The following is a 23,156-nucleotide window of genomic DNA, read 5'->3' on the forward strand; positions in this document are numbered from 1 at the left end:
TTTTCACTTTGCCCTAATGTTTGTAATCACTGAATAATGGGGGCTACTCAACACAGTATCATCAGTTTGAACTTGCCCCCTATAATCAAGCCATCAATGCAAATCAAGACTTCCTGTGGTCTATCTGCCTAAATATAGGTCTGTGTGTTTTCCCCAGGTTATGACTAACAGGGGCCAATGAGGGCCTACTGCTCAGTTTTATCCGAAGACCTTGTCCCACGTTAGTCTGGCCCTGCAGAGGACAGGTTCAGTACTTCACCTTGTTGTGTCAAAGTCCGTAAACGTCTCACCTGAACACCTCCCGAGACTGGCCGCTTTCTGGTGACGTCTCCCTAAAAAAAGGTACGACCCGGGACAGGCTGGCCCTCCGTCGGGACGCCCCTGTCCCACCGCTGGCCTTGTCCCCCACCCCGCCAACGAAGCCCCCGGCCCTGGTCAGAGCCGTGGTCTGCTTCTTGAGGAACTTCTCCAGCGGTTTCATCCCCGCCGGCATGGTGGGACGCTGGGTGGGGGGGGGGGGGGGGGGGGGGGGTGGTGGTGGTGATGGTGGGGGGCAGAGACTAATGCACTGGAGGGTGGAAGAGTCTTGTTTTTAAGGATGGTGATAAAGAGAGACAGAGTAGCGGTGGAAGGGTAAGTGGTTCCTACATCATACTGCCCCCGCGGGTCGGGGTGGGCAGGTGGGAGCAGGTGGGAGCGGACTCTCCGATGCTCTGCACGGCTGCTCTGGAAGAACTAACCGATTTTAACCCATTTGTGGATTTGGAGTCCTTCTCTCTTCTGGCTCTCAGAATTCACCGCCCTGCGATTTTCTGCAACAAATCTCGAAGAAACCTGCTCCGTGTAGCCGCAGCTCTCCGCCGTTGCCGCGTCCTGCTTCGCCGTCCGCGCGCTCTCTGCAGTCGCCGCGTACACACCGAGCTCCGTGGGCGGAAAAAAATCGAGAATATGAAGCTGAAGCCCAGGTTTCGCTCCCCCTTCTCCGCCCTTCGTCTCTGCAGCTATGCTGGGGCTTCTCCGTGAAGTTAAGCGGGACACCGTCAGTCTGCTGTATCTCCGAAATGAGTGACGGCGGTGGAGAGTCGATGCTAGAGGATTTTCCGTCCGCCTTTCGTCCTCACACACCTGGAGGAGGAAAAACTAGTCCGGCGCGGTGTGTTTCGGTGTTGTCGGTTCTTTTTAGCGGCAGCAGCAGCAAAAGGAGCGTTGGTGTTTTTGTTTTTTTTTTTCCAGGTCAGATACTGCAGAGGCTCTGAACGTCTGTCCGCCTCGTCGTCTTCCCTCTGGCACAGCAGCACACTACCAGGCTCTGTCTCTCTCCTCCCCTTCTGCTAAATTAGTGGGATGAGAAGTGACTCGTAAGCGCGCCCCCCCCCCACCTCCTCCCGCTCTGATCTGCTGCAGTTGCGCGCACCCGACAGACTGCCAGGACGAGGGCGCGCATGCACATTTTTACTTCCAGTGCTGTAAAATTGATGGAAATGAGAATATCCCTGACGACAAGGGGCAGCAATATTCATCACAGGAGCGAAGTAGCTCAGTAGCCTGCATTTCCTTAGATTCTGGTCTGACACAAAAACACCGCGAGACTTCATCCACCAGATCACTAAGCGAAAACACTGATTTCATTTTGCAAGCCTCCAGTGGGAAAAGTAGGTTTTATTATATCTTGTGTTTAAATTTTAAAAAAAAATGTAAGTACGCCATGTAAAATGGACAAAAAAAGTCAACATGATAATAAGGTTTTATATATATTTTAGAAATCCCATAACAAAAAAATCAAACCAATAATGAATTGGTTGTGTTGAGACATATGAATCCAGGAAACTATGGGCACTGAAAAGTAATGCATTTACATACAGCTCAAGAGACAAATCATATTCACTGCCTCTGGATAGTAGGTCATTTCACTCTGATGAGAAGAAATATGTCACCCAGGGTAACAGTGTAGCTCACCGATGTGTTTTCAATTGTTTTTGGAAAACAGTAGATATCTATAGTGGCCTAAATCAGGTTCTGGATTCACATGTTATAGTGAGTAGACAAAAAACATACTAAGGTACTAACAGCTGACATTCTAAACTTTTATCTGATATTCATCCATAATCTTAAACTCAAATGTCCTCAACATACAGCAAAAACAATGGAATTAGCCTTGTACTTTTAATACTTATTTAGGAGCTGTGTGTGGTCCATACATATACACATTTACAGTACAAACATATTTTTTGAATTAAGCATTTAAAGTAAATACTGGTTTACTGTGGACTCAAACTGTTCCTGGATAATAGTTTCTTCCAGTTTCCTTCAATCTTTACAACCCAGGTGGCAAATGCAAAGCAAACAGAGCCACAATACGCACACTGATTGGAAAATACACCAAGTTAAAATGATCTGGAATTATGTTTTAATGTCAAAATGATGCTTAATTATAATGGTTATTAGGTGTGTGTTGTAAACTGATCAGTTTTGTCACAGTCTCATCACCATGAAAATTTAAGTCAAGACAAGCAAACAGTAATTTGACACAGACGCATCTTATTTCAACACACACACACACACACACACACACACACACACTGACTCTCCTCATCTTCCTCCTCCTGTATGCACGAGTGACTCCTGCTGGAGGAGCAGTTGTCAATATGTTGCTGTAAACTGATACCACCTCCATCCATTGAAACAAGAGAGCACTTAGTCATTGTCTAAAGACATGTCCTTACTGTAACTCAAACCCACAACATGCTACTTAAAGACTACATTTTAAATCTAAAATGTTACAATTTAATTAATCAAAATGTGATCGGGCTGCCCCTACTACAAGAGCAAAACACATCACACTCATCACAAGATGAGGCTCCAAGCCTGTTGTATGTAATATGACAAAAAAATTAATTTGTATTTTTTTGTTACTGGACTGTAATGAAGGTGTAAGTGATGTCATCGAGCCTTTATGAGGCAGAAGAACCACGTCTTGCGTGATTAAGAGATTTCTCAGTGGCCAAACAACATGCGCAACATCCCTTTTATCCTTAAATCTTCATGCTGTAGAGGGTCTGTCTGCCAAAGTTTTCCTTATTGTTAACATTTTAATTTACCTGATTTCTTGTACTTTCAACTAAACATTTTATTTGGAAATACAAAGAAATGGACAAGGTAATCCTGGGGCACAGTATTATAACTTTTCATACAATTTTCTCATTTAAAAAAAAAGACTGAAGTACTGCTTTGGTTGCTGTGTTTGTTTTTTTTATCCAGTCTTGCAACCATCTAATTGCACAACTGCAACAACAAAAGACTTTTCAAATGGATGAAACTGGATACACGGAGCCGACTGGAGAGGATGGCGAGTTTACAAAGCACACAACTGTGACACAAGAGCCCACAGTTTGCATCTGAACTGCTGTGGTAAAGCACTTTGGGTAAGGGTGGAGAAAGACTATGATTTTAGTTAAATATAACAAACACATGACACGACTATCATCTTATTTAGTTTTTTTACTTGGTTTAAATAGATACAGAGATATAAAGTAAGTTATTTTAAAACAAGAGTTCATATGGAGGTAATGTGTTATTGTTTGAAAAATTCAGAAACACATTCAGAATTAGAAGCTTTAAAATTATTTGTAATTTTAAAACAAAAAGGGGGGAAATAAAGGAGTGGGTCACATAATTTAAATTAAATTTAAATACGTGTAAAACTATTCACGTAGACGTAAAGCTGGTACATCATAGAAAAGGACCCAATTACAAGACAGGAAGCTTCATTTTCTGAAAGCGTTACTACATCAGACAGTCAGCAGAGCAAGCTCATTGCCATGGTTTCAACAGATCATGTGCCCATGACGACAGTAAAATGATGAACCTCTGACCCTCATGTCCTTGTTAGTCTACCTTTTATTCTCATCTTCCTCACATCCTACCATCCTTATAAGCCCGTCCCTCCTTACTACTGTCCTTTCTTCTGTCAAAATTCATGTCCAGCATATAATTGACAGACAAGTAGAATAAAGTTGTTGATGGAACATCGGAAGCTTTAGGAGCCCAGCAGTTTTAGCCAGTCAAAGCCATTTCATAGAAATGTATGAGGGAAAAACTAGCTTTTAAGAAACTAACAAATTAGTGTTTGTTGTGTGTCAACACAAATATACAGCTGTGGGTTTTAAAAATGCTGCACCCCTTTAGAACTGCGACATTAACAGAGGGTCTGAGAGTTACATGATCAAAACGGGCGGTGTGGTCCTTTAACAGCTGAGCCTCCCCTTGTGTTCAGCAGCTGCCACTGAATATGCATAAGGAGATGGTCTGCAGTCTGATTGGCTGTTAAAACTTGTCAGAGCAATTATGCAAGAGTTCCCCACCCAACCCCCCTCCAGATTCTACATATTCATATCAGCAGACAAGCAGGTGTGGATGGAGGGGTTGGATAAGAAAAACAACTGTTTTATGAGTGAAGAAAGAAAAGGAGGTGGTTACAAAGAAACAGTACAAAACAAAACAAAAAAGATATATAAACAAGGAAAAGAAAAAAGGAGACATAACTAAAAGGAAAAAAATTGAGAAAAGGAAAGCAATTCAAGGTAGAATGGAAGATTAAAGTTTGGGGAAAAAAGAAAGAATGAATAAAGATAGGAAGCAGAAATAAATGGCAATAAACTATACAAAATAAGACAATATAAGAAATAGGAACCAAAAATATGGTACAAGAAAAGAAAAAGACAAGGAAATGTTTAAAGAAAATGAAATTTTTTATTTTTTTTTAAAGGTAAAAAAGCAGGTATGAAAGCAGAAATGAAAGATGGGGAAAAAAAAAAAACTTTAGGAATTCCCCCCCCCACCTTTCTTGATATGGGGTCCTGTGTTTGATATGAACAAAACTGCTTTTGTTTAAAAACAATTATAGATAACTTTTATTGGTCCTGGGGAAACAATTTCTGCGCAAACAAACCAAACCACTGTTAACCACAGTTAACAAAAATAGAGCGCGCTGCCATCACAGTAACCACAGAGTAGACAGCTCAGGTCAAAGGTCATATACATTTAACAGATAAGGCAAACTACAAAAGTAGATACAATTAGCAAACTAGCTCTGATTTTCAAACAAAAACAAATACACTGATAAACAAGCAGAAATTAGTCATTTTGCTGAGGCTGCCATCACCAACAGGTTACACCCTCTTTCATAAGCTGCACTGATCAAACGTGTCCAGACCTGACTAGGAGCATCCCATCGCAAAAGCTCACTCCCCAACTCACATCTATTCACTTTAAGTTTTTATTTTATCCCGTGATAAATAAAATTACAACCATCAGAAATTTTTGGAAATATTAAATTAAAGCACTTGCTCAGGATTTCTTACGTTCTTGGAGAATACCGCCGGTAATGATGTAAATAAAACACCTGAATTATTGTTAAAAACTGACATTTTGTAAGCATTAAATAAAAGTTTGAATTGACCAAAATCCTTTTGTGTACTTAAATTCAAAAACAAAGTTAAGGAATTTTTCTAATAAAACATCTATTCTGATTTTGTTATTAAAAGCACATTATAGGTAGAAAGGGAACAAAAAGAAAAATTCAACAAAATTCAAGTTCTAAATGCAGCTTGTTATATTTATTTTTATATTCTTGACACTGTTCACTTAAAAGTATTGTATGTTTTATTTCAGGTTTTCAAGTTGTTCAGTCAAAAACAAAGCAACTCTTCATTGTTGCCACAGTCCAGATTCGCCATCGTGTTTTGTATTGTGCATGTGTGTCCTTAGTTGACAAATGACTAAAAAAAAAAAACTGTGTATGCAACGGTAATTCATTAGTCAAAAGGCAATAGCTGTTGTAAATTACCCTCATCGGAGTTAAGACTGCTGGGTAGGTCAAACAGATGTCCATCCAAAGTGAAAAACCAAAAAACTAAAAGCTGTTTGTTGATCCAAAAAAATAAAATAAAAAATTAACTGTACATTGCTATAAATTAAATTCAGTTTCAGCTCTTGTTAAAAGTATTGTTATCAGGGCAAATCAGCACTGTTTAAACAAAAAAAAAAAAAAAAAAAAGACAATTTGCTGATAAAGTTAATTTCTTTCCTATATTGTTTAGCTAGTTAACCAAAATGGAAGAATTTCTGTTATTGACCAACATTGGTATTGTAGCATAAATCTGACATCAAAGTTGGAAAAAGATTTACTAAACCAAATTTCAGGTGTCACATTTTTAAAAAGATTTTTGTATGTACAGCATTTAATGTTAGGCATATTATAAATATTTATTAACTCTGTAACACATAAATATTTACTATGTGAGATAAGAATCTTTGGCAAAATAAAGTTCTTTTGAGATTATGTTGTGAGACCTCAAACACTCCTGTTCAACTCAATCCGTACTCCACGATCACCTAACAGTCTGTCCCAGGTGTACACCACAACTTGGCCAATGGCAGCTGGGATAGGTTGCCACAATCCTTAGCAAAATTAGAGCTTGATAGAATTTTTTCTTTTGATTTAAATTTAACCATAAGCATCAATTTTTATTTTTATTTATTTTAAACAAAGGAGGGAGAAGGAGAAACAGCAAAAAAAAAAAAAAAAAAAAGTTAAAACATTTCTATCTTCAATTTGAAATTTTATTTCTGAGAGATGTCTGCAGTTCAAACAAATTATAGTTAGCATTTCAGTTTCATGAAGTGGTTTACAGTGTGCCTTTAAAGATGTTAACAGGTGAAAACAGGTAAATCAGCAGGCAGTTATTTTACTCCTGCATTTACTAATATAAAAGATTAAAATTAAACAGTGACGTTTCAAAAAGGAAAAACAAAATCAAAGCTAAAGCCACACAGCTCCTTTGTTTCATACTATTTCTCTCTAAATTATAGCCATCTATTTTTAACATTAATAAGGTCCCTGCCGATGCGTTCTGAATCAGAAGCTGACTATTCTGTAGCACTAGTATTATTAGAATAAGTCTACTGTTCAAGTTTTTATATACACATTTGATTTTGATATATACAGCAACAACTGACTCCTCCACCTAGCAGTAGCAGCTTCTCTCAGTTGGGCTACGGCGTTTTGTATCAAACTTTCTGCTCATCACAAGGAAGAAGAAAATAAAATACTGCTGTAAGAAAATAACTATGTTCCTACGAGCAAAAGAACCAAAATTTTAATGGCCAATCCACTGACGTGTTTAAATTGCCACAGGTGGTGTGAGAACTTGATCAACTATCAGCCTTGCATTTTGTGTTGTGCTTTAACGGACTATCATGACTTCTGGTGCTTAGCTGGTTCTGGCTAATTCATAGTAATTTTAATCTTTAAGTATCTGTCAACAATTATAACTTCTCCTATGAATATATATTTAGTATTACAGCTGTCTACAGGAGAAGCTATAGTAACTGTCAATTTGTATTAACACTTAGTTAATAGTCTATAATTTTAATAAAATCTATTAAATGTATACAGATTATAAATGTTAAAAAGCTTGAAAACAACTGTTAACTGAGACAACTGTCAGCAGCAACAATGATGGATTTTTTTCAATCAAGCTTAACGAAAATGTAAAAGGTGTAAGAACTGACAAACATCCAAAAACAAACTACCCCTAACACGCTGTATAGCAACAATAACATCTGAAGCCTTTCAGGGAGCACAGAGTCAACTTTGAATGCATAAAATGACACTTGAGTCCATCTCCACACACACACACCACAGTTTTCACACATCCCTTTAACTGCTGATAAATTCTGCTTTATTTTTTAATTTGTTTGAATCTTTTTGTAGCACCTTAACTATGGTGGATGGTGACAAAAGAGATCACATCTACCTCCTGTTTCAGGTTCATTAAAAATAAAAGTTGGTGAAAAATGTGAAGTAATTTATAAATAACTAGATAACCAAGTGTTCCACAGAAAAACTCTGAAACCGTTTATATTGCAGTTATCTGCCGTTTACACTATTCGGTCCGACCCCAGATTTGACAGGACATAAGAAAAACACTGAACGGAAAAAACAAACACTTTAAACTTGACATTGACAAGTTTCCACCCATTACATTGGCATCGCCAACAAGTCTGAGCATAACTCCATCCTACTCTTTAATATGTAAAATGCTTCAAAGTGTCTGTAAAGGGTTTAAATTTGTCAGTCCAACAGACAGGCAATTTATTACAAGTTTCTTTACATTTTCAGGGTCAACATTGTTGCTCAAAGACACGTTGGCGGGGTCAAACCTGTGCCTGCAGAGTTACAGAACAGTTTGACTACAACATGGCTAAACCACATGACTGCTACAGGCTCAAAAACAAAGAACAAAGGAGGGATATATATATATATATATATATATATCACATTCCAGCAGTGATGTTGTGGGTCACCTGAAGAGTCTATTTCCACTTTGCTCCATTGTTCCTCCCTGATTACCAGTGGCTGCTGTTCGGGACCACAGCTCCTCTCCGACCCTCCCACCCTGCTCCTACAAAAAGAAAAAGCAAACCCTGCATTTGTTAGCTGCTTTTAATCCCATGTCCTCTGTAAGGACAGATAATGCTGAAGCACTGACGAGTCGAAGATATTTTACACGGCTGCAGTCAGTGATACAGATTTTAAAGCATTTCTTTTTCAGGTTTAAAAAAAATAAATAAAGCAATGATGTGAAAAATGACCATGTATGAAGGAGGCTGCACATATGATAACTGCTTTTAAACTTCTATGGTGTCATAATTACCAATAAATTATAAATTAAGCATCAATAAAAACAAACAAAACTGTATTACTCAAAATTAAAAAGAACAATGTCAAGAGACACAAGTGAAGAGTTGGTGTGCTCACCTGTAGTTTTAAGATTGGGCTGAGGCTTAGACTGGGTGGTGGGGGAAGGATGAGGGGCAGGGTCACTCTGAGGCAAAGTGCACCTCTGGAGGGGGCTTGATGGTGACAGGCTGGGATTTGCGGCGGGGTGGTGAAGGCTTGGGCTGCGCCTGCTGTTGCATTGTGTCGTAGTATGTTACACCTCCATAGGTCACCTGGGACTGACCCTGACAGAAGAATAATAAAAGAGAATCACATACTAAATCTAATGCGAGTAAACTGTGCGCCTTTGAAAATCATAAACAAACCAAGTTTAGAGTTATTGGTTTCCAACAGATTTGACTGTGTGTATTCAGCCTAATTTAGCAGCCTGGTAGCTCAATGGGTAGAGCAGCAGGATGGGAGATCAAATTCCAGCCTACCCACCAGGTGTGTCCCTGAGCGAGACAGTCAGTGCTAGCTCCCTGGGCTAGCAATGAGTAAATAGAAGGAAAAAAATAAAAACTTATACTGTCATAAGCATCTTAAAATAAAAATAAAACATCAGCTATTGCGATTTTTGTAATTACTTTTAAGACGTGAAATCATCGTTTCTTTTGGAGTAAACAGAAATAAACACATTTAAGGCTTCAGAGATATGCAGAGTGTGTACCTGTGGGGTTGGGTACATGGTGGGGTAGGGGAAGGTCATGACTCCTGGTGGAGGATAGAAAGGAGGGGGCAGCAGTTGCTGTGGTTGCCCCGGAGACAGAGATACAGGTGGGCCTCCATAGAGAGCAGGGTTAGCAATTGGGCCACCTGATTGGTGGGGATGGAGACCTGAGATGGGGACAAAGATGAATGGCTCATTGAAAAAACTACTTTCTACTTAGAAAATGATGTTCATCTTGAGTAAACTTTTAAATTTTACTTTGCATTACAATGTCCAAAATTCATCCTTACAACAAACAGCTCTGACATAAAAAAGGAAATCTAACTCTACTGACCAGGGTGGGGGATGTGCATTTCAGGCTGGACCAGCATGCCTTGCGGGGGGATCGGGGTGGGGCCATCCCCGTGAGCATAGATTGGTCCCTGGTATGACACTGTGGGAAAGATGGATTGAAGGTAATCAAGTGATCATGATATATTTGATCAAACACTTCAGAATAAATTCTTGACATCATGCTGAAAACCTGCGGGCATGTGGGTAAATGATAACCTCACTGAGCAACTAGGACAGTACAGTCAATTCAGAACGTACATACATACAACAAACACTTTTCTGCTTTAGCGGACCCCCTTCCCTAGCAATTAAAGCTTTGCTTCTTACATTCATGTTTCTACAAGGCTCACACTTCTAATCTTTTTGGAATAAACATCAGCGTCACTGAACATAATTAAGCAGTCAATTACTATCACTCCTCTTCAGTTCTCCTCTTCCAGATGTAATTCAGGGCCTACCCCTAGTAGTGGGAGGGGGCTGGTGCCTCAGGTTTACCAGAACTTGCACAATTTTACATATTCTGTGCGCAGTTAGGCAGTCTGCATAGAGCTAGCTTTCATTTGAGCATGTTCATAGTGATTGTCGATTTTTCACAACTGCACTTTGGCTAATAGAGTGAGTAGATGAGGAACAACAGAAAAAGCTGACAATACAGTTTCTCCTGCACATTTAGGATTGTTTAGCGAATGTTTCAATTTTTATTTATTTATTTTTTTGTCCTTTTGGCTTATCCCGAGAGTTCAGGGTCGCCACAGCGGATCATTGTCCGCATGTTGATGTCTTTATTAATTTGTTAAGAAAAAGTTTTTGTTGTGGATAGAGTGCCAATTTGACTCTCACCCATATGTTTTGCTCCCTCCGTTCTCCTGCTGCTGCCCAAAGCAGAGCTTTGCCGGAAAGCAAAATCTACATGAACACTACAATTTAAAAATTCAATAATGTCACTCACTGTACTTTTAGCTGCCAATAAAATGCACTATACACTGGCCCAATTGTTGATGTTCACGCTGATTCAGTTCTACCTGAGAACCAAACTACATTTTTATGCAAGCTCTAAATTCGTCAGATATGCAAAATGCTGACACTGTAGTTCCCCTGCCTTAGGCAACACCTATCCTATGTTAAAACCTCTTTACCTTAACATCATCAAATATAAAGTCTTTAATAAAAATTTCCTTTCATAAGAACCAAAAATTTAGGTTTTGAATTTCAGACTTTATGGTCCATGTCTTCACTGTCAGGTAGGTCTATGCGATATACAGACATATTTAAATTTATGTTTTTGAGTTATGTGAAAAATGCCTAAATTGATAAAACGAGATTAGTATTTCCACAGTTTAGCTCATTTGGCTACACTTACTGGTGTAGCCAAATTTCTTTTCAAATTCAGAAACTCCAGTTTTCCCTTCAACTGTGCAGCAGAAAGCTGCACTAAAGAACAGAGCTATGAAGTAGAGAAACTGAAACACCAGCAGATTTGAGACTTTTCCTCCTCATGAGGACCTTTAGCTCTGCTCACATAAGCTTGTCAGGAAATTGAGACTTATTCAGCCAATCCTACACTCAGCCACGGCATATTTAGTGTTTCATGTTTTGTTATCTTACTGGGTTCGTAGTAGGGTCCCTCCATCACACCCAGGTGCATTGGCGGGGCTGGCTCGGGTACGGCTCTCTGACGTTGGGAAGAGTAGCGTTTGGCCCGACTGGAGCCAACACCTATTTCCTCCATGCTGGAAAACTGAGGCGGGGCACCAGGGATGTGCATGGGGGTGGGGACACCTGTAAACAAAAGTGTAAGTGAGTTTCTGTGGTTTTAATGAAATACAGACTGATTACCTTATTACTGATTACAATTTACTACATTTTATTGTGTGGACTCAGGAATGATTGACAAATAACATAGGTTTTGATCTGGTGCTCTAAAGTTAACCTGTTCTGGAGGAGCACATTACCAAGATGATCTACCAACTAAAATAAGCTCCAGCAAGCTCAATTTAAATTACTAACAGCAAACTATGAGTGACTGTGTTCCTAAGGTAAAGTGGGGATTACCACACAAAAAACAGGTTTATGTTTATGAGAAACCAAAGGCGATCCTCCACTCACCTCTCATCTCAGAGCGCATGTATGATGTCTGGCCCTGACTCCAGCCCTGTCCTGCCAGACTAAGTCGAGCCACATCTTGGTCTAGCTCAGTCAATCCCCCTACATCCCCTGTCTGGTTTGGCCCATTTACTCCTCCTGTCCAGCTCTTTCCTCCTACACTGCCAGTGGAGGAGGTGTTCCCTCCAACTGCAGATTCCTCCATGGATGGCTGTTTGCTGCCGAGGTCTGCAGCCCGAGAGCGAGTCCTGCGAGCCAGCGAGTAAGATTTACGCTCCACTGGCCGCTCCGTTGGGGGAGAGGCTTCCCGATTGACAACAGCCATAGATGTTGGAAGTGAGGGGTCAGATGTGGACAAGGAAACAGTCGATCCAGGTGCAGATCTGTCACTGCTTCCTTTCTGCTCCTGCTGTTGTCGCCTTGGTGATGCAGACTGGTAACGAACTGGCTGAGATGTCGCTGTCATTGCAGCATTTAGGCTCAGGTCCTCTTCTCCAGTACTCCCCTGGCTGACTGTAATGTCCTCAATGACCACAGAAGGTCCCCCTCTTGCAGCACCACGTCCACCCCTGTTAATTACACCCCTGTCTCCTGCAGGCTCTGACTGAGCTTTAGGGCCCTGTCGTTCTCTTGGATACATCTGGGCTGCATTTGATTCATTGTTCCTGTACTGGGACTGAGGTGGGATATGATTCTGGTGAGATGGTCTGCTGCGCAATGGTGGAGGTTTGGCTGGGTTGCTGCTGCGCTGAGCTGAAGAGAAGGGTAAAGATGAGGGGGAGGTAGAGGATGGCTGAATGGATGAAGGTAAAGGAGCACTTCCTCGGTTCAGACCTCCTCCACTTTGCCACGACCGAACCGGACGTTCTCCTCCCTCCCGCCACCGTTTCTCTCTGCTGGGAGAAATACTCTGTCTGTGGAGAGAGAAATACACCATGTTGAAGCCTTTATTAGTTAACATTTGCAGCATTTTCATTTATTGTCTTCTGGTGATAAGGCAAAGCAAAGCAGAAGAATGTAGCAAAAAGGTGAAATGGAGGGTGAGGCGGAGCAGAGTGGATTGAGTTTAAGGTCTCATGCCGGGTTGTTTTTTGCACACAACTTTTGGCATAGATCGACTAAACAGTTTTAGAAATAAGGACTAAATTATTTTATTATCTAAATACTAAAATGAGTTTGAGAATTCTGGAAAACAAGGATTTTGGTGATTGGTGTGAACTGCCTACTGATATACTGAGGTCTTTATCAGCATCTTGTAAATCTGTAAACTAGTCTGTTTTAATATTGCTAAAGTACTCAAGGGACATAGTAAGACTAGGAAATGTTACATAAGGCTCGGTTGAGCTTAGAGAACTAAAGACATCCTGCTGAGAAAACAGACTAACATACAAAGTATGAATAATTAAATGAACAGTATATTTAATGGAATGTTTTTAAAAGTGCAGAAGTCACATGCATGATAGAGCTAAAACTTTGCTGAGCCAGAATATAAAGTAGATCTACTTCATTATTACAGACTCCAAGTTTCCTTAATCTTGTATACGTACACTGCAATGTTCTTGCTGTGTCACAGAAAGTTAAAAATATGCAAGGTTATTTATATTTTACATAGATCATCTGTTTTCAGAAATTATCAGGGTTTTATGACAGAATTCTGACAGGGTGCCAGAAAACTATAAGACATGTCAATCACCATGATATCTGACTGCCCCATTCCATCATTCATTTTTGGCTATGTCATTCTTGCCAAAATAACAACAAAAAAAAAACCTAGTCCCATGACGTCCAGAACTTTTATAAGCTTAGTCTAGTCAGACAAATATTATCACAGCAACACCAGGGCTTGGAATACTTAACTTAGGCCCTACAAGGATTTACAGCAGGACTTGTAAAAGATGCAAAAACCAATAAGAGGCACTCACCTAGGCCTGCGCTGCCTGTATGAACGGTCCCCGGGGCTTCCACCATTTCGGATGTCATAACCATAGATGGCAATGAGCTCCTCACGGCTCTTAGGTGCCTGCTCCTCTTCCCTAAACTTGTCATGCTCCCAGCGTCCCTCATCTTTCCACAACTTCCTGTTTCGACCCTTAGGTCTGAGAGAATCACATAGAGAAACATGATGCCATTAATAACACATTGGTTAGTGGGACTCATTTTAACCTGCCACTGTTGAAATCCACATGCATTTTTCAGGTTGGGAGAAGTTATTGTCAAGCCCTGTTAAAAAGTATAGGCCACAGTACTCTTTTAATATACACTGGGAAACAATTGTTAACTGATTTTTTTAAAGTTTGTATAATAAATGTACCTAGGTCAAATGTGTTAATTTTGTTACATCTTTAAACTAAGCGACTTTCAGTAACAAAAGCAGAAAACATATCTTAAGTCCTATGAATTTAACAATGTCGCCTTGTTAATTTTCCACTCTTTAAATGTTTCAGTCTATGGATTTTACATATTAAACAAATTGACTTCCTGGATCTACTTCAAAAAAACAGCATCACTGCCCGTCTGTACCTCTCCTCCTCTTGAGTATGTCCTCTCACATCGTGCTCGAAGAACAGACCCTTCCTGGGGATGTAGGCTGGGTTCTTCCTGTCTTCATCATCATCGAGCTGCTGACCAGGTTTTCCTCCTGCCTTCGTCTCAGGATCATCTGTGGACTCCTGCATGTGTGTATTTAAACCAATTAGACAAAAAAATAAATAAATAAAATAAAAAAAAAAAACCACACACACACACACAAAAAGGCTGTTATAAGACAGTTTAAATATTTGCAGATAGGTAAAGCCATTACTATGGGACAGCTGTGACCCAGACTTCATCCTGTCCGTACCTAGAGCCGGAACCGACATATGATCAAGTTTTTATTTAGTTTTGGTGGAGATGTCGACCAGCGACTCTTTCCATTGTTTCTACACCATTATTCAGCAAGAGGGCCAGTCTACCAGTCTCTAATTGGCCAGTACTCATTGGCGTTGGTTTAGGCAGGATTGAGATTGGCTGACATTCTCGCATTGACCAATCACAGGCAGAGTAAAGTGTGTCTTCATTGAATTTAGGTGCAGAAAACTTTTTTATTTTTATTTTTTTAATTCTGGCTGAGGTGTGCATAGGGGCAGCAGTGGCTCAGCTTGTAGAGTGTCCCCCTACCGACGGAGGGTGGAGGTTCACACCCCCAACTCCCCGATCACATGTCGACATGCCAAATCAACATGCGGACAAATGATTCACTATGGCGACCCTGAAGTCACACGATAAGCCGAAAAGGAGAGAATAAATAAATAGGAGAAGACTGAGGTGCGCATGTTTGGCCTTCCCATAGGAAGCTCTGCTGAGAGAGGATGGCAGTGGGCAAAAGTGTACTGTATAACTACATTATAATGCAATGTAAAAATACTGATGCTGTGGACCTGTACCTGAAATTCTCTTTATCTGGACCTCTTTAAACTATAATTGACTGCCCCAGCTAAAGGATGTGAATAAAAATTGAAGAAGACTGAGGTGCAATCCAGCTAAAGTAAAAAATTGATCCGTGCATATTCACATTTGTGGAGATTTTGCCTGTTTCATATTTGAACTGCTCGCAATGTCAGGAGAAATCAGCATTGGACATTGGCCGATTTCACACATGTAACAGCGGGAGATCACCCGAGCTAAAAGCTAGAATGTTTGAAACGCCACTCAATTTCAGTGTGTGATGGGCTTAAACAGGAGCCACAACATGATAGAAAACTTAGGCTGTGGGAAACTGTTGTTTACAGCACATCAGAGCCGTGTATCTAATTAAAAAAGGTTCTACCACTCAACTACAATGGCAGTGCAGGGACAGAGCGGCGAGCTACCCTCATGCAGACATTGTAGGGGGCTTGAAGGATAGGGTCTGGATAATGTTGAAACATTTAGGAGTAATTACAGAGTAAGGGCAATCTTTACAAACATGTTGCTTTTTGAAATAAAGAAACATCATCCAATGCAGTCAAGCTAATGTTTTTTTTTTTCTTTCAAGTTTCTGGAGCACAACAGAGGTCTATTACATCAGTGAAATCTACTCTTTGGTCCAAAAAGAGAAAAAAATAAATAAATAAACAAACGTGGGCATTTTGCAATGACTCCAGCTTTGTAATGGTTTGAAATAACCTTACAGGCTAAATTGGTTAGCTTTAAATTAGAGCCAACAAAATGAAAATGGGTTAAAATTCCACCGTAGAAGCCATACATTTTACATTTGAGCTAATGTTATTCATCATTTCTTACATGCGGGCGGGTGGGAAACATAATCGTGGTCCAGCAGAGGAGTGTAGGTGGCAGCTTTCACACATACAGACGAAGAGGATACCGTTTCCTCTCCAGCTAAACATTTACTTGTCCTTGTGAAAACATTCTCCCTTTTCTGTGGTGCGACATAGTTGATCCACCAAAAGCGGGGACACCTGTTTTTAAGACGACTGCTGTTGCTGCCTGCTTTAATTTGATCCTTGTAGTAAAATGCCAACTACGGACATACGTGCTACCTTTTAGCCCCTTACAACTTTCTTCTTTGTCTTGCCTAATTGCCTGGACCCATTGTCTATTAATCTGTGGATCTGTTGGAAATGAGTATGACAAGTATGGCTGTTTTTGCACCAAAAACAAACATTCAGGTACACTACAAAAGCTCAGGTTTTTAGATTATGCCACTGTCCATATGTAATAACTTATACCGGAAGTTAATAAGCACGATTTCAGCCGCTTTTGGAGAAATGCTGAAGTGTGAAAAAGGTCTATTCCACTTAATGCCTAGTTCTTTGGTAACCATTTTGAGGCCCAGATAATTAAACAATCAATCAGACAAACAAAAGCTGACAAGTCCTATTGTCACATTTGTGGCAGGACAACAAAGTCCCAGCCGTGGTCGATGCACTGGCAGAGGAAGTCTCACCTGTCCATCCCCACTCTGTCTCTCTCCAGCTAGATTTCCCTTCTCTTCAGTCTTGCTTTCCTCTTTAGTTTGTCCTTTTCCTTGTCCCTGTCGCTGGCCCTCTGCCTCTTCATCCTCCTCCTCCCTCTCCTCTCCCTGCGTCGTGCCATCGGCAGCAGAGGGTTTGGCCTCAGTGGCCACTGCTGGAGCTTCTTCGTCGCTGTACTTCTGTGCCTCCTCTTCCTCTTCCACTCCCTGAGGGAGCAGTGAACAAAAAATTTAGCGTTTTAAAGGGGATGAAAAAGTAACGAGTTCAGGACTTTGAGGTTAAATTCAGCCTAAGAAAAGGTTAAAAACTTTACTGACTTTACAAAAAGTGAGCTAAAAGACCTGCTATCTGGGGTCAGCACGAACCCATTTTTCCATTTATAGCAACACATCAACCAGTTATTCCAAAGATTTGTCCCAACCACCAGTGAGAACACGGAGAAATTGTACAGTACTATGAAAAAGTATACATAATTTATTGTCTTTATTTTCTCATATTTGCACAAATCTACCTGCATCTTACGACCAATCTAAAATGCATAAAACAAAATGAGCTTAATCAAAATTCACATCGCAAAATTAATGAAGGTTAAAATAATTTAACTTTAATTTAGCTAGTGTGTTTACCTCTGAATGAGAGCCATTTTCCTCTGGATCTGCACTGTCATAGTCCGACAGGACAGCTGGTTTAAAAAAAGAAAATAGACATTACCTGTGTGGCAGGGCCCAAAAAATAAATGAACAAACACACACACCCAACCAGAGGTAGCAACAGGCTTTGTTTGGAGATTCTCAACAGCCAACAACTGTCAGCAAATGGCCGATACAGAACTCACTTCAATCATATAACATATTTGAATGTATTACAGGCGGAACATGTGGGGTGTGCTCAATTTCATTTACAAGTCCTTGGTACTGGATGCATGTGCAACACATGGGTATAAATTAATTGGTAAATCTTACCTTCTCCTACTCCATCTTCACTCTCCTGCAAAGAAAGACAAAATCAGACCAAAAATCTGAATGACAACTGGGGAATAAACCATTATCAATTTCACTGTAAACTGTAGTAACATTTCTGATTGTTATTATTACAGTTTTAAATTCCACTTTCCATTTACGCTTTCAAAAACACCCTCTGAAGGGTTAAATAGCCTCCGGCATGTAGTTAGCACCAGTCCCCCAGAAACAGACTCTTTCCCTTACTATAATGCTACACTCTGATCTGTGGGAGGACCCCTACAAACTAGATAGAGATGATGCTGGTATCACGTCTCCTACAGACATGTGCCGATTCGACAATTCCTTTACACTTTCATTTGTAGCTGCACTGCATTTCTCTACACTGAGAAATGTATATAGAAGTCGTTAGGGTGCTAGCTTGTTAATCCATGGAAATGAACACCTGCATGAGTCATGCTGCCTGTGGACCCTTAGGGAGAGTTGCTGCTACTGCAGTAAGGTCAGGATACACAACTTATAGTGCCTGCTAGTGCTAACTGCGTTTGCATTTTGATTTATTTGATGCAACTTATATCTCCTTCACGTCACTTCTTATCTGCTAGTGTCAAAATAGTAAGTTACAAAACAAGGTTTTTTTAGTATCTTCTACTGTAAACTCACATTTTTATGTTCATTTATGTCAAAAACACAGATGAAGCTTCAACACAATACAGTGCTGTAGGGATGACAGTTTTGTAGGCCATTATGAAAGTCAATCTTCCTGCTTACTGGAAGCTGCCAGTTTAATTATTAAAGAGTATAATAATGCATATTGTTTAATTTTTGTTTGATACAGGCATATTATTAATGCAATCTGTTTACTTCTGGTTCGACAAGTTAGCAAAACCTTGTACCTTTAAAATGCTAAATATTAAAACACTTTATAGGTTTTGTACAGTTACATATTAAGGGGGTAATAATCAAACTTCCTGGCAATATTTGTCTGCATTTTTATTTTTGCACAGATTGCAGTTACTATGACTGTGTTTTTAAGACTAATTTGTATTTATGTACTCAAATCTGCAAAGGTAGATTATGCATAACCGTGTTTAGCAGTACTTTCTGATCATTTTGAGCACATTTATAAAATAGTTAAAAACGATAGTACTGATGGCTATGAAAATTTTGGTCACCATATTCCTAATTACATTTTCATCTTTAATGAAAACAGGTTCTTTTTAGTGCAGGGTGTTTAGACTGAAGTAACATCAGTATGCAGTGGAGTTGTGCAAGGTTCTTCATTATGTTAATAAAAACATTTGGTCAATTAAGCCCTTTTCTGTGGGTTTTAAGGTTTCTGTATACAGCCGTTTCAAACCATAGATATCTATTCTAAATCACAATGTTGCAGTGTTCTTTTAAAGGATAAACACTATACCTGCTTTTACTGGTAAATTGTTAATTTTCCAATTCACTGTAATGCACTTTTATGCAGACTTAGTCATGTAGTATGGCTTCTATGCCGGACCCTGTGCAGGTTACAGACATCCCTGTTCAATTTAAACAAAATGATAAGATGCTTGCATTTCAATAAAACATAACCCACTACTGCCCGAATCCCATCCCTGCACTACATGGACATGCCAAGCCAACAAAGACAGAATTTGGTTATATAGCAGACACCAAATTACAAGATGTTGAACAAAATCTAAACATGTTATTGATTTTTTTTAAAAAATAAAAATCATTATACAGTGGCCACTAGACACCGTCCACACTGGATTATGCAGATTTTCTGTATGCTCATGCTGCTACAATTAAACCACTTTGATTTATTACCCTTGAAAGCTGTTGTTCTTATTACTGTGAGTAATATGGAAAGCTTGTATGGTCATCTATGGAATGCGGAAGGCATCAGCAGGTGTCCACATCTATAAGGCATTCCTATCCAACCTGCTGGAATTTCAAAAATCCTTATTTGAGCACAGAGCTCAAAACTATGAGCCCAGAACATAGAAGAGACAGATTTTACTTATACCAGGGCTAAGCTGGGGAAGACTGGTTTCCAATACCACGGACTCTACTATTAGAATGATGTGCAACAGATCTGAAAGTTAAATACACTCAATCCTCTGAGGGCTGTGACATCCCAATATGACACTCAGCCGTTAGTGACTGTCAGCCTAGTTTTTTGATGGTGTGTCCTGCAAAGTTAACACTTGATGACCTACTATCCAACTACATTGTAGCTATACGCACCATAGGACTCAAGCCCAAAGACAGAAATATCCCAAGTAAAGATATGTTTAACAAGAGGAAAATGGACTTCGACACAAGACCAGGTCGTTTGTCACCAAAGTAAAAGCTGATTTTTTTTTTTTTAAACACACTCACGGATCAAGTTGTAGTACCAAGTAACCCCATGTACACATGTGGAAAAGCTCAGGTCTTGGCCATCTTTCCTATTTAGGAGAAACAGCTTCTTATACTTGGTAAAGAAACAAGCAAAGCAAAGTAACTCAGAAAAAGACAAAGCTGGTTTGGTTGAAGCCCCCTCCCTTTGAATAGGACCAGAGCTGAATGATTTGTTGAATTAAATTAGGTACTTTGGTAATTTGTTGTGTTTAATCAAAAGTGTCAAGCCGTGTGGTTCTGTGACATAAAATACTCGAAAAGTAAACTGGTAAGCAAAACAAAAAAAAAAACATTATGAATAGTGGCACTACAGTTTTTCACAAAGCACTTTTCTTAGAGCTGTAAATCCGACCCCAATGGCGCCTATTCGTTTCGGGTTCTCTTTTAGGGGCGAATTAACAAAGTTACATGGTTGAAAGGTCAATGTGACAACATTGACAAACACAACGGGTCATACGGATATAAAAACAAATAACTCATTGTCAATTTAAAATGGAGTTCGTTAAAGTACGTTAACGTACAGCAACTAAAGGCTAACTTAAGTAACGTGATTTGGCTCAAGCTAACGCCCCCTACTGACAGAATAAATAGACTCAAGCGGATCCAGAACTTGTTCAGCGATTTACTGAGAATTCCCACATTAACGTTAACAAAAAGCCGTAACTCACCCCCCTGGAAACGTTTTAATAGAAGAGGTAGAGAAGGTATCTTCCATTGACACGCGCCGGGAGACGACGCAGTCAGCTCGAAGAGCTAACGTTTGTTAGCTCCAGAAGTTAGCTACTCACACACTCGGACTCCGCGCCGCTCTTCACCTCGGCCCGGCTGGCAACCTCCTCTGCAGGGTCAGGATCTCGCACCCGGCTCTTGGTCGTCGGGGAACCCGACCTACCACTGTCCGAACCTGTACCGGACTCGTCGTCGTCCTCACTGTCCTGAGACGCGCGCCTCCTCCTTCGCCGCCGGTCCGCCATCTTAGGTCTTCAATAATTGGAACCGGAAAAGGGTAAGGAATTGTGGGTAATGAATTTGTTCTCTACAATGTTCTAGAAACGTCATCACGGACTTTCTGTTTTATTTACTGCCACCTACTGGAGTTTATCCTCTAAACACGTGCAGCCGGTGTTATGCCGAATTTTGCCTCCGTGCCGAGATCTGAGTTCTTCCAGCGGGAACGCGCACAGCTAAAGCGAAATCCCCAACTAATGATTTGTAAGGCAAACAACGTTATAAAATTATTATGATCTATAATCATTATGATCTGATTATACGTTTATCAATATTTAGTGTCATCGGCTTTTTATAAGGCTAAACTCAACTGTCAATTAGTATTTCAATGTCGAGATTCGCTCTAAAACTGCAACTTTCATTGATTAATTTCTCCAAACACTGTTTGTGAAGGTAAAATATTTGGCTTTTTAAAAAAGATATAGCAGACTGCTAGTGTTATGGTAAAATAAGTTTTTCATTGAGGTTCGTTGAAAGTTGTCATCATAAATGTGTCATACTTTGTCATGTCAAAGTCAATCTAATATAGTATCTGCTTATAATGATTTCAGCCACTCAGACTGTTGCATATGTGATTTTTAATTGACACCTTAAAAAAATCCTAAAATATGGACTGGTAACAGTGTCTTACAGTTATTTAAGGAGGGGTTGATTATTTGTCAGGGATGATTTCTAAGTTGCCGAGATCTGCATCCCCTGTTTTTTGAGCCGATTATTTACTCATAAAGTGTTCACTTCTATATTTCACATAGAGTTTGTAGAACAAAATCTCTGCATAGAATTCCAAGTCGATGTTTCCACAGTCCCCCTCCCTTATTAACTGTAAGACATTTTATCATCAGTATCCACCACATTGGGAAAGGCAATTAAATTTAGGTTTGATTGGAACCACATTTTTTAAGTATGAAAACTACTCATGACATAAAGCCCCTGAATAAAATAACTGAAGGCATTGTACAGGTGCTAAATACAAGATACAGAATTATAGAGTTTGTTTAAAAGTGTTCATAAGTTTGTCGAACAAAATAACAATAACTGGGACCACTCGCATTCCAAATAACTTGGTTCCAGATAATGACACATCAAGGTCATTGTCACCTGTGTCAAATCATTGTGTCATTTTCACCACAACTGCTTCATATTGCTTCAGATTAATTTTAAAACTTAGTTTTTCTTTCATTATGGGAGCTAAATTGTGCATTTTCTCCTTTGATAACCAGATGGCAGCATTTACTAAACAACCGTCCACTGAGCTTCAAAGCAGCCATCCTCACCTCATTTGTTACTGAGCTATAAACCACATTTTCTTTGTTTGGTTGTTTTGTTTCTGTTGCAGAAACCATCAGATAAAAACATAAAAACCTTCTTAGGGAGCACAAACAACACAGAACTCCTTTTGGACCTTTACAATTTGAAGGGCAGGATGTACATGATAAAATAACTCTATGAAATCATGTTGTTTGTGGGTTTTTCAACCACCAATTAAAACAATAAAGCTCTAGCTAAAAATTAAGAAACTTTAATAACAAGTTTGTGTGAAATGTCTCTTGAACTGGGAAAATGGTGCTGTGATTTGTTTTAGAATTAAGAAATTTGTATTCATTTTAGACATCATTACCTAGTTCTATCTGCATTGTCATCAATGATCAGATTGTAGGAATGGTGGGCTTCTTTATGTACTTTGGCAGAAGTCAGGCAGTCCATCTCGTCAGACAGCCCCCATCTCTTGCATTCATAGTTCCTTCCTCCTGGCTCCATTTTCAGGCAGCAACAGGCCAGAGCCAACAGATAAACACATTGTTTTTACCTGTTGCTTTCACTATGGCAAATTCAGAGCTTTTTCGATGAGTTTCCTGCATTTCATATCTATATTTTTTGTTTTCTAAATACAGTTTAGAGTTTTTAGATCCCTTTTACTTTTCTTCAATTTTGTTATGTTGCAGCCTGACACT

The 23,156-nt window shown here is 39.7% G+C and overlaps 2 protein-coding genes across 3 annotated transcripts in view; both read right to left on the reverse strand.

Annotated features, from left to right (window-relative positions):
• rapgefl1 (Rap guanine nucleotide exchange factor (GEF)-like 1) overlaps positions 1-1,392 on the reverse strand; it is a 38,074-nt gene extending 36,682 nt beyond the window's left edge. The window contains exon 1 of one of the 2 annotated variants that reach the window (XM_067476098.1): positions 291-1,392. In XM_067476098.1, the coding sequence (XP_067332199.1) occupies positions 291-493 (203 nt within the window). In that variant the 5' untranslated portion in view covers positions 494-1,392. The remainder of the gene's footprint in view (positions 1-290) is intronic. The other variant, XM_067476099.1, reaches the window with a different exon arrangement.
• A 4,366-nt stretch (positions 1,393-5,758) lies between these two features.
• Positions 5,759-21,202, reverse strand: casc3 (casc3 exon junction complex subunit). Its single transcript, XM_067476092.1, has 12 exons — positions 20,985-21,202; positions 17,803-17,827; positions 17,467-17,522; positions 16,813-17,046; positions 14,409-14,557; positions 13,811-13,984; positions 11,892-12,802; positions 11,391-11,564; positions 9,787-9,885; positions 9,453-9,619; positions 8,822-9,027; positions 5,759-8,465 (listed from the first exon to the last, which is right to left on the reverse strand). The coding sequence occupies exons 1-11, from the start codon at positions 21,168-21,170 to the stop codon at positions 8,884-8,886; spliced, it is 2,319 nt and encodes a 772-aa protein (XP_067332193.1). The 5' UTR covers positions 21,171-21,202; the 3' UTR covers positions 5,759-8,465; positions 8,822-8,883.
• Positions 21,203-23,156: the final 1,954 nt, after the last annotated feature.

This window comes from Channa argus, chromosome 15 (assembly GCF_033026475.1).
Source record: "Channa argus isolate prfri chromosome 15, Channa argus male v1.0, whole genome shotgun sequence".
Lineage (NCBI taxonomy): Eukaryota > Metazoa > Chordata > Actinopteri > Anabantiformes > Channidae > Channa > Channa argus.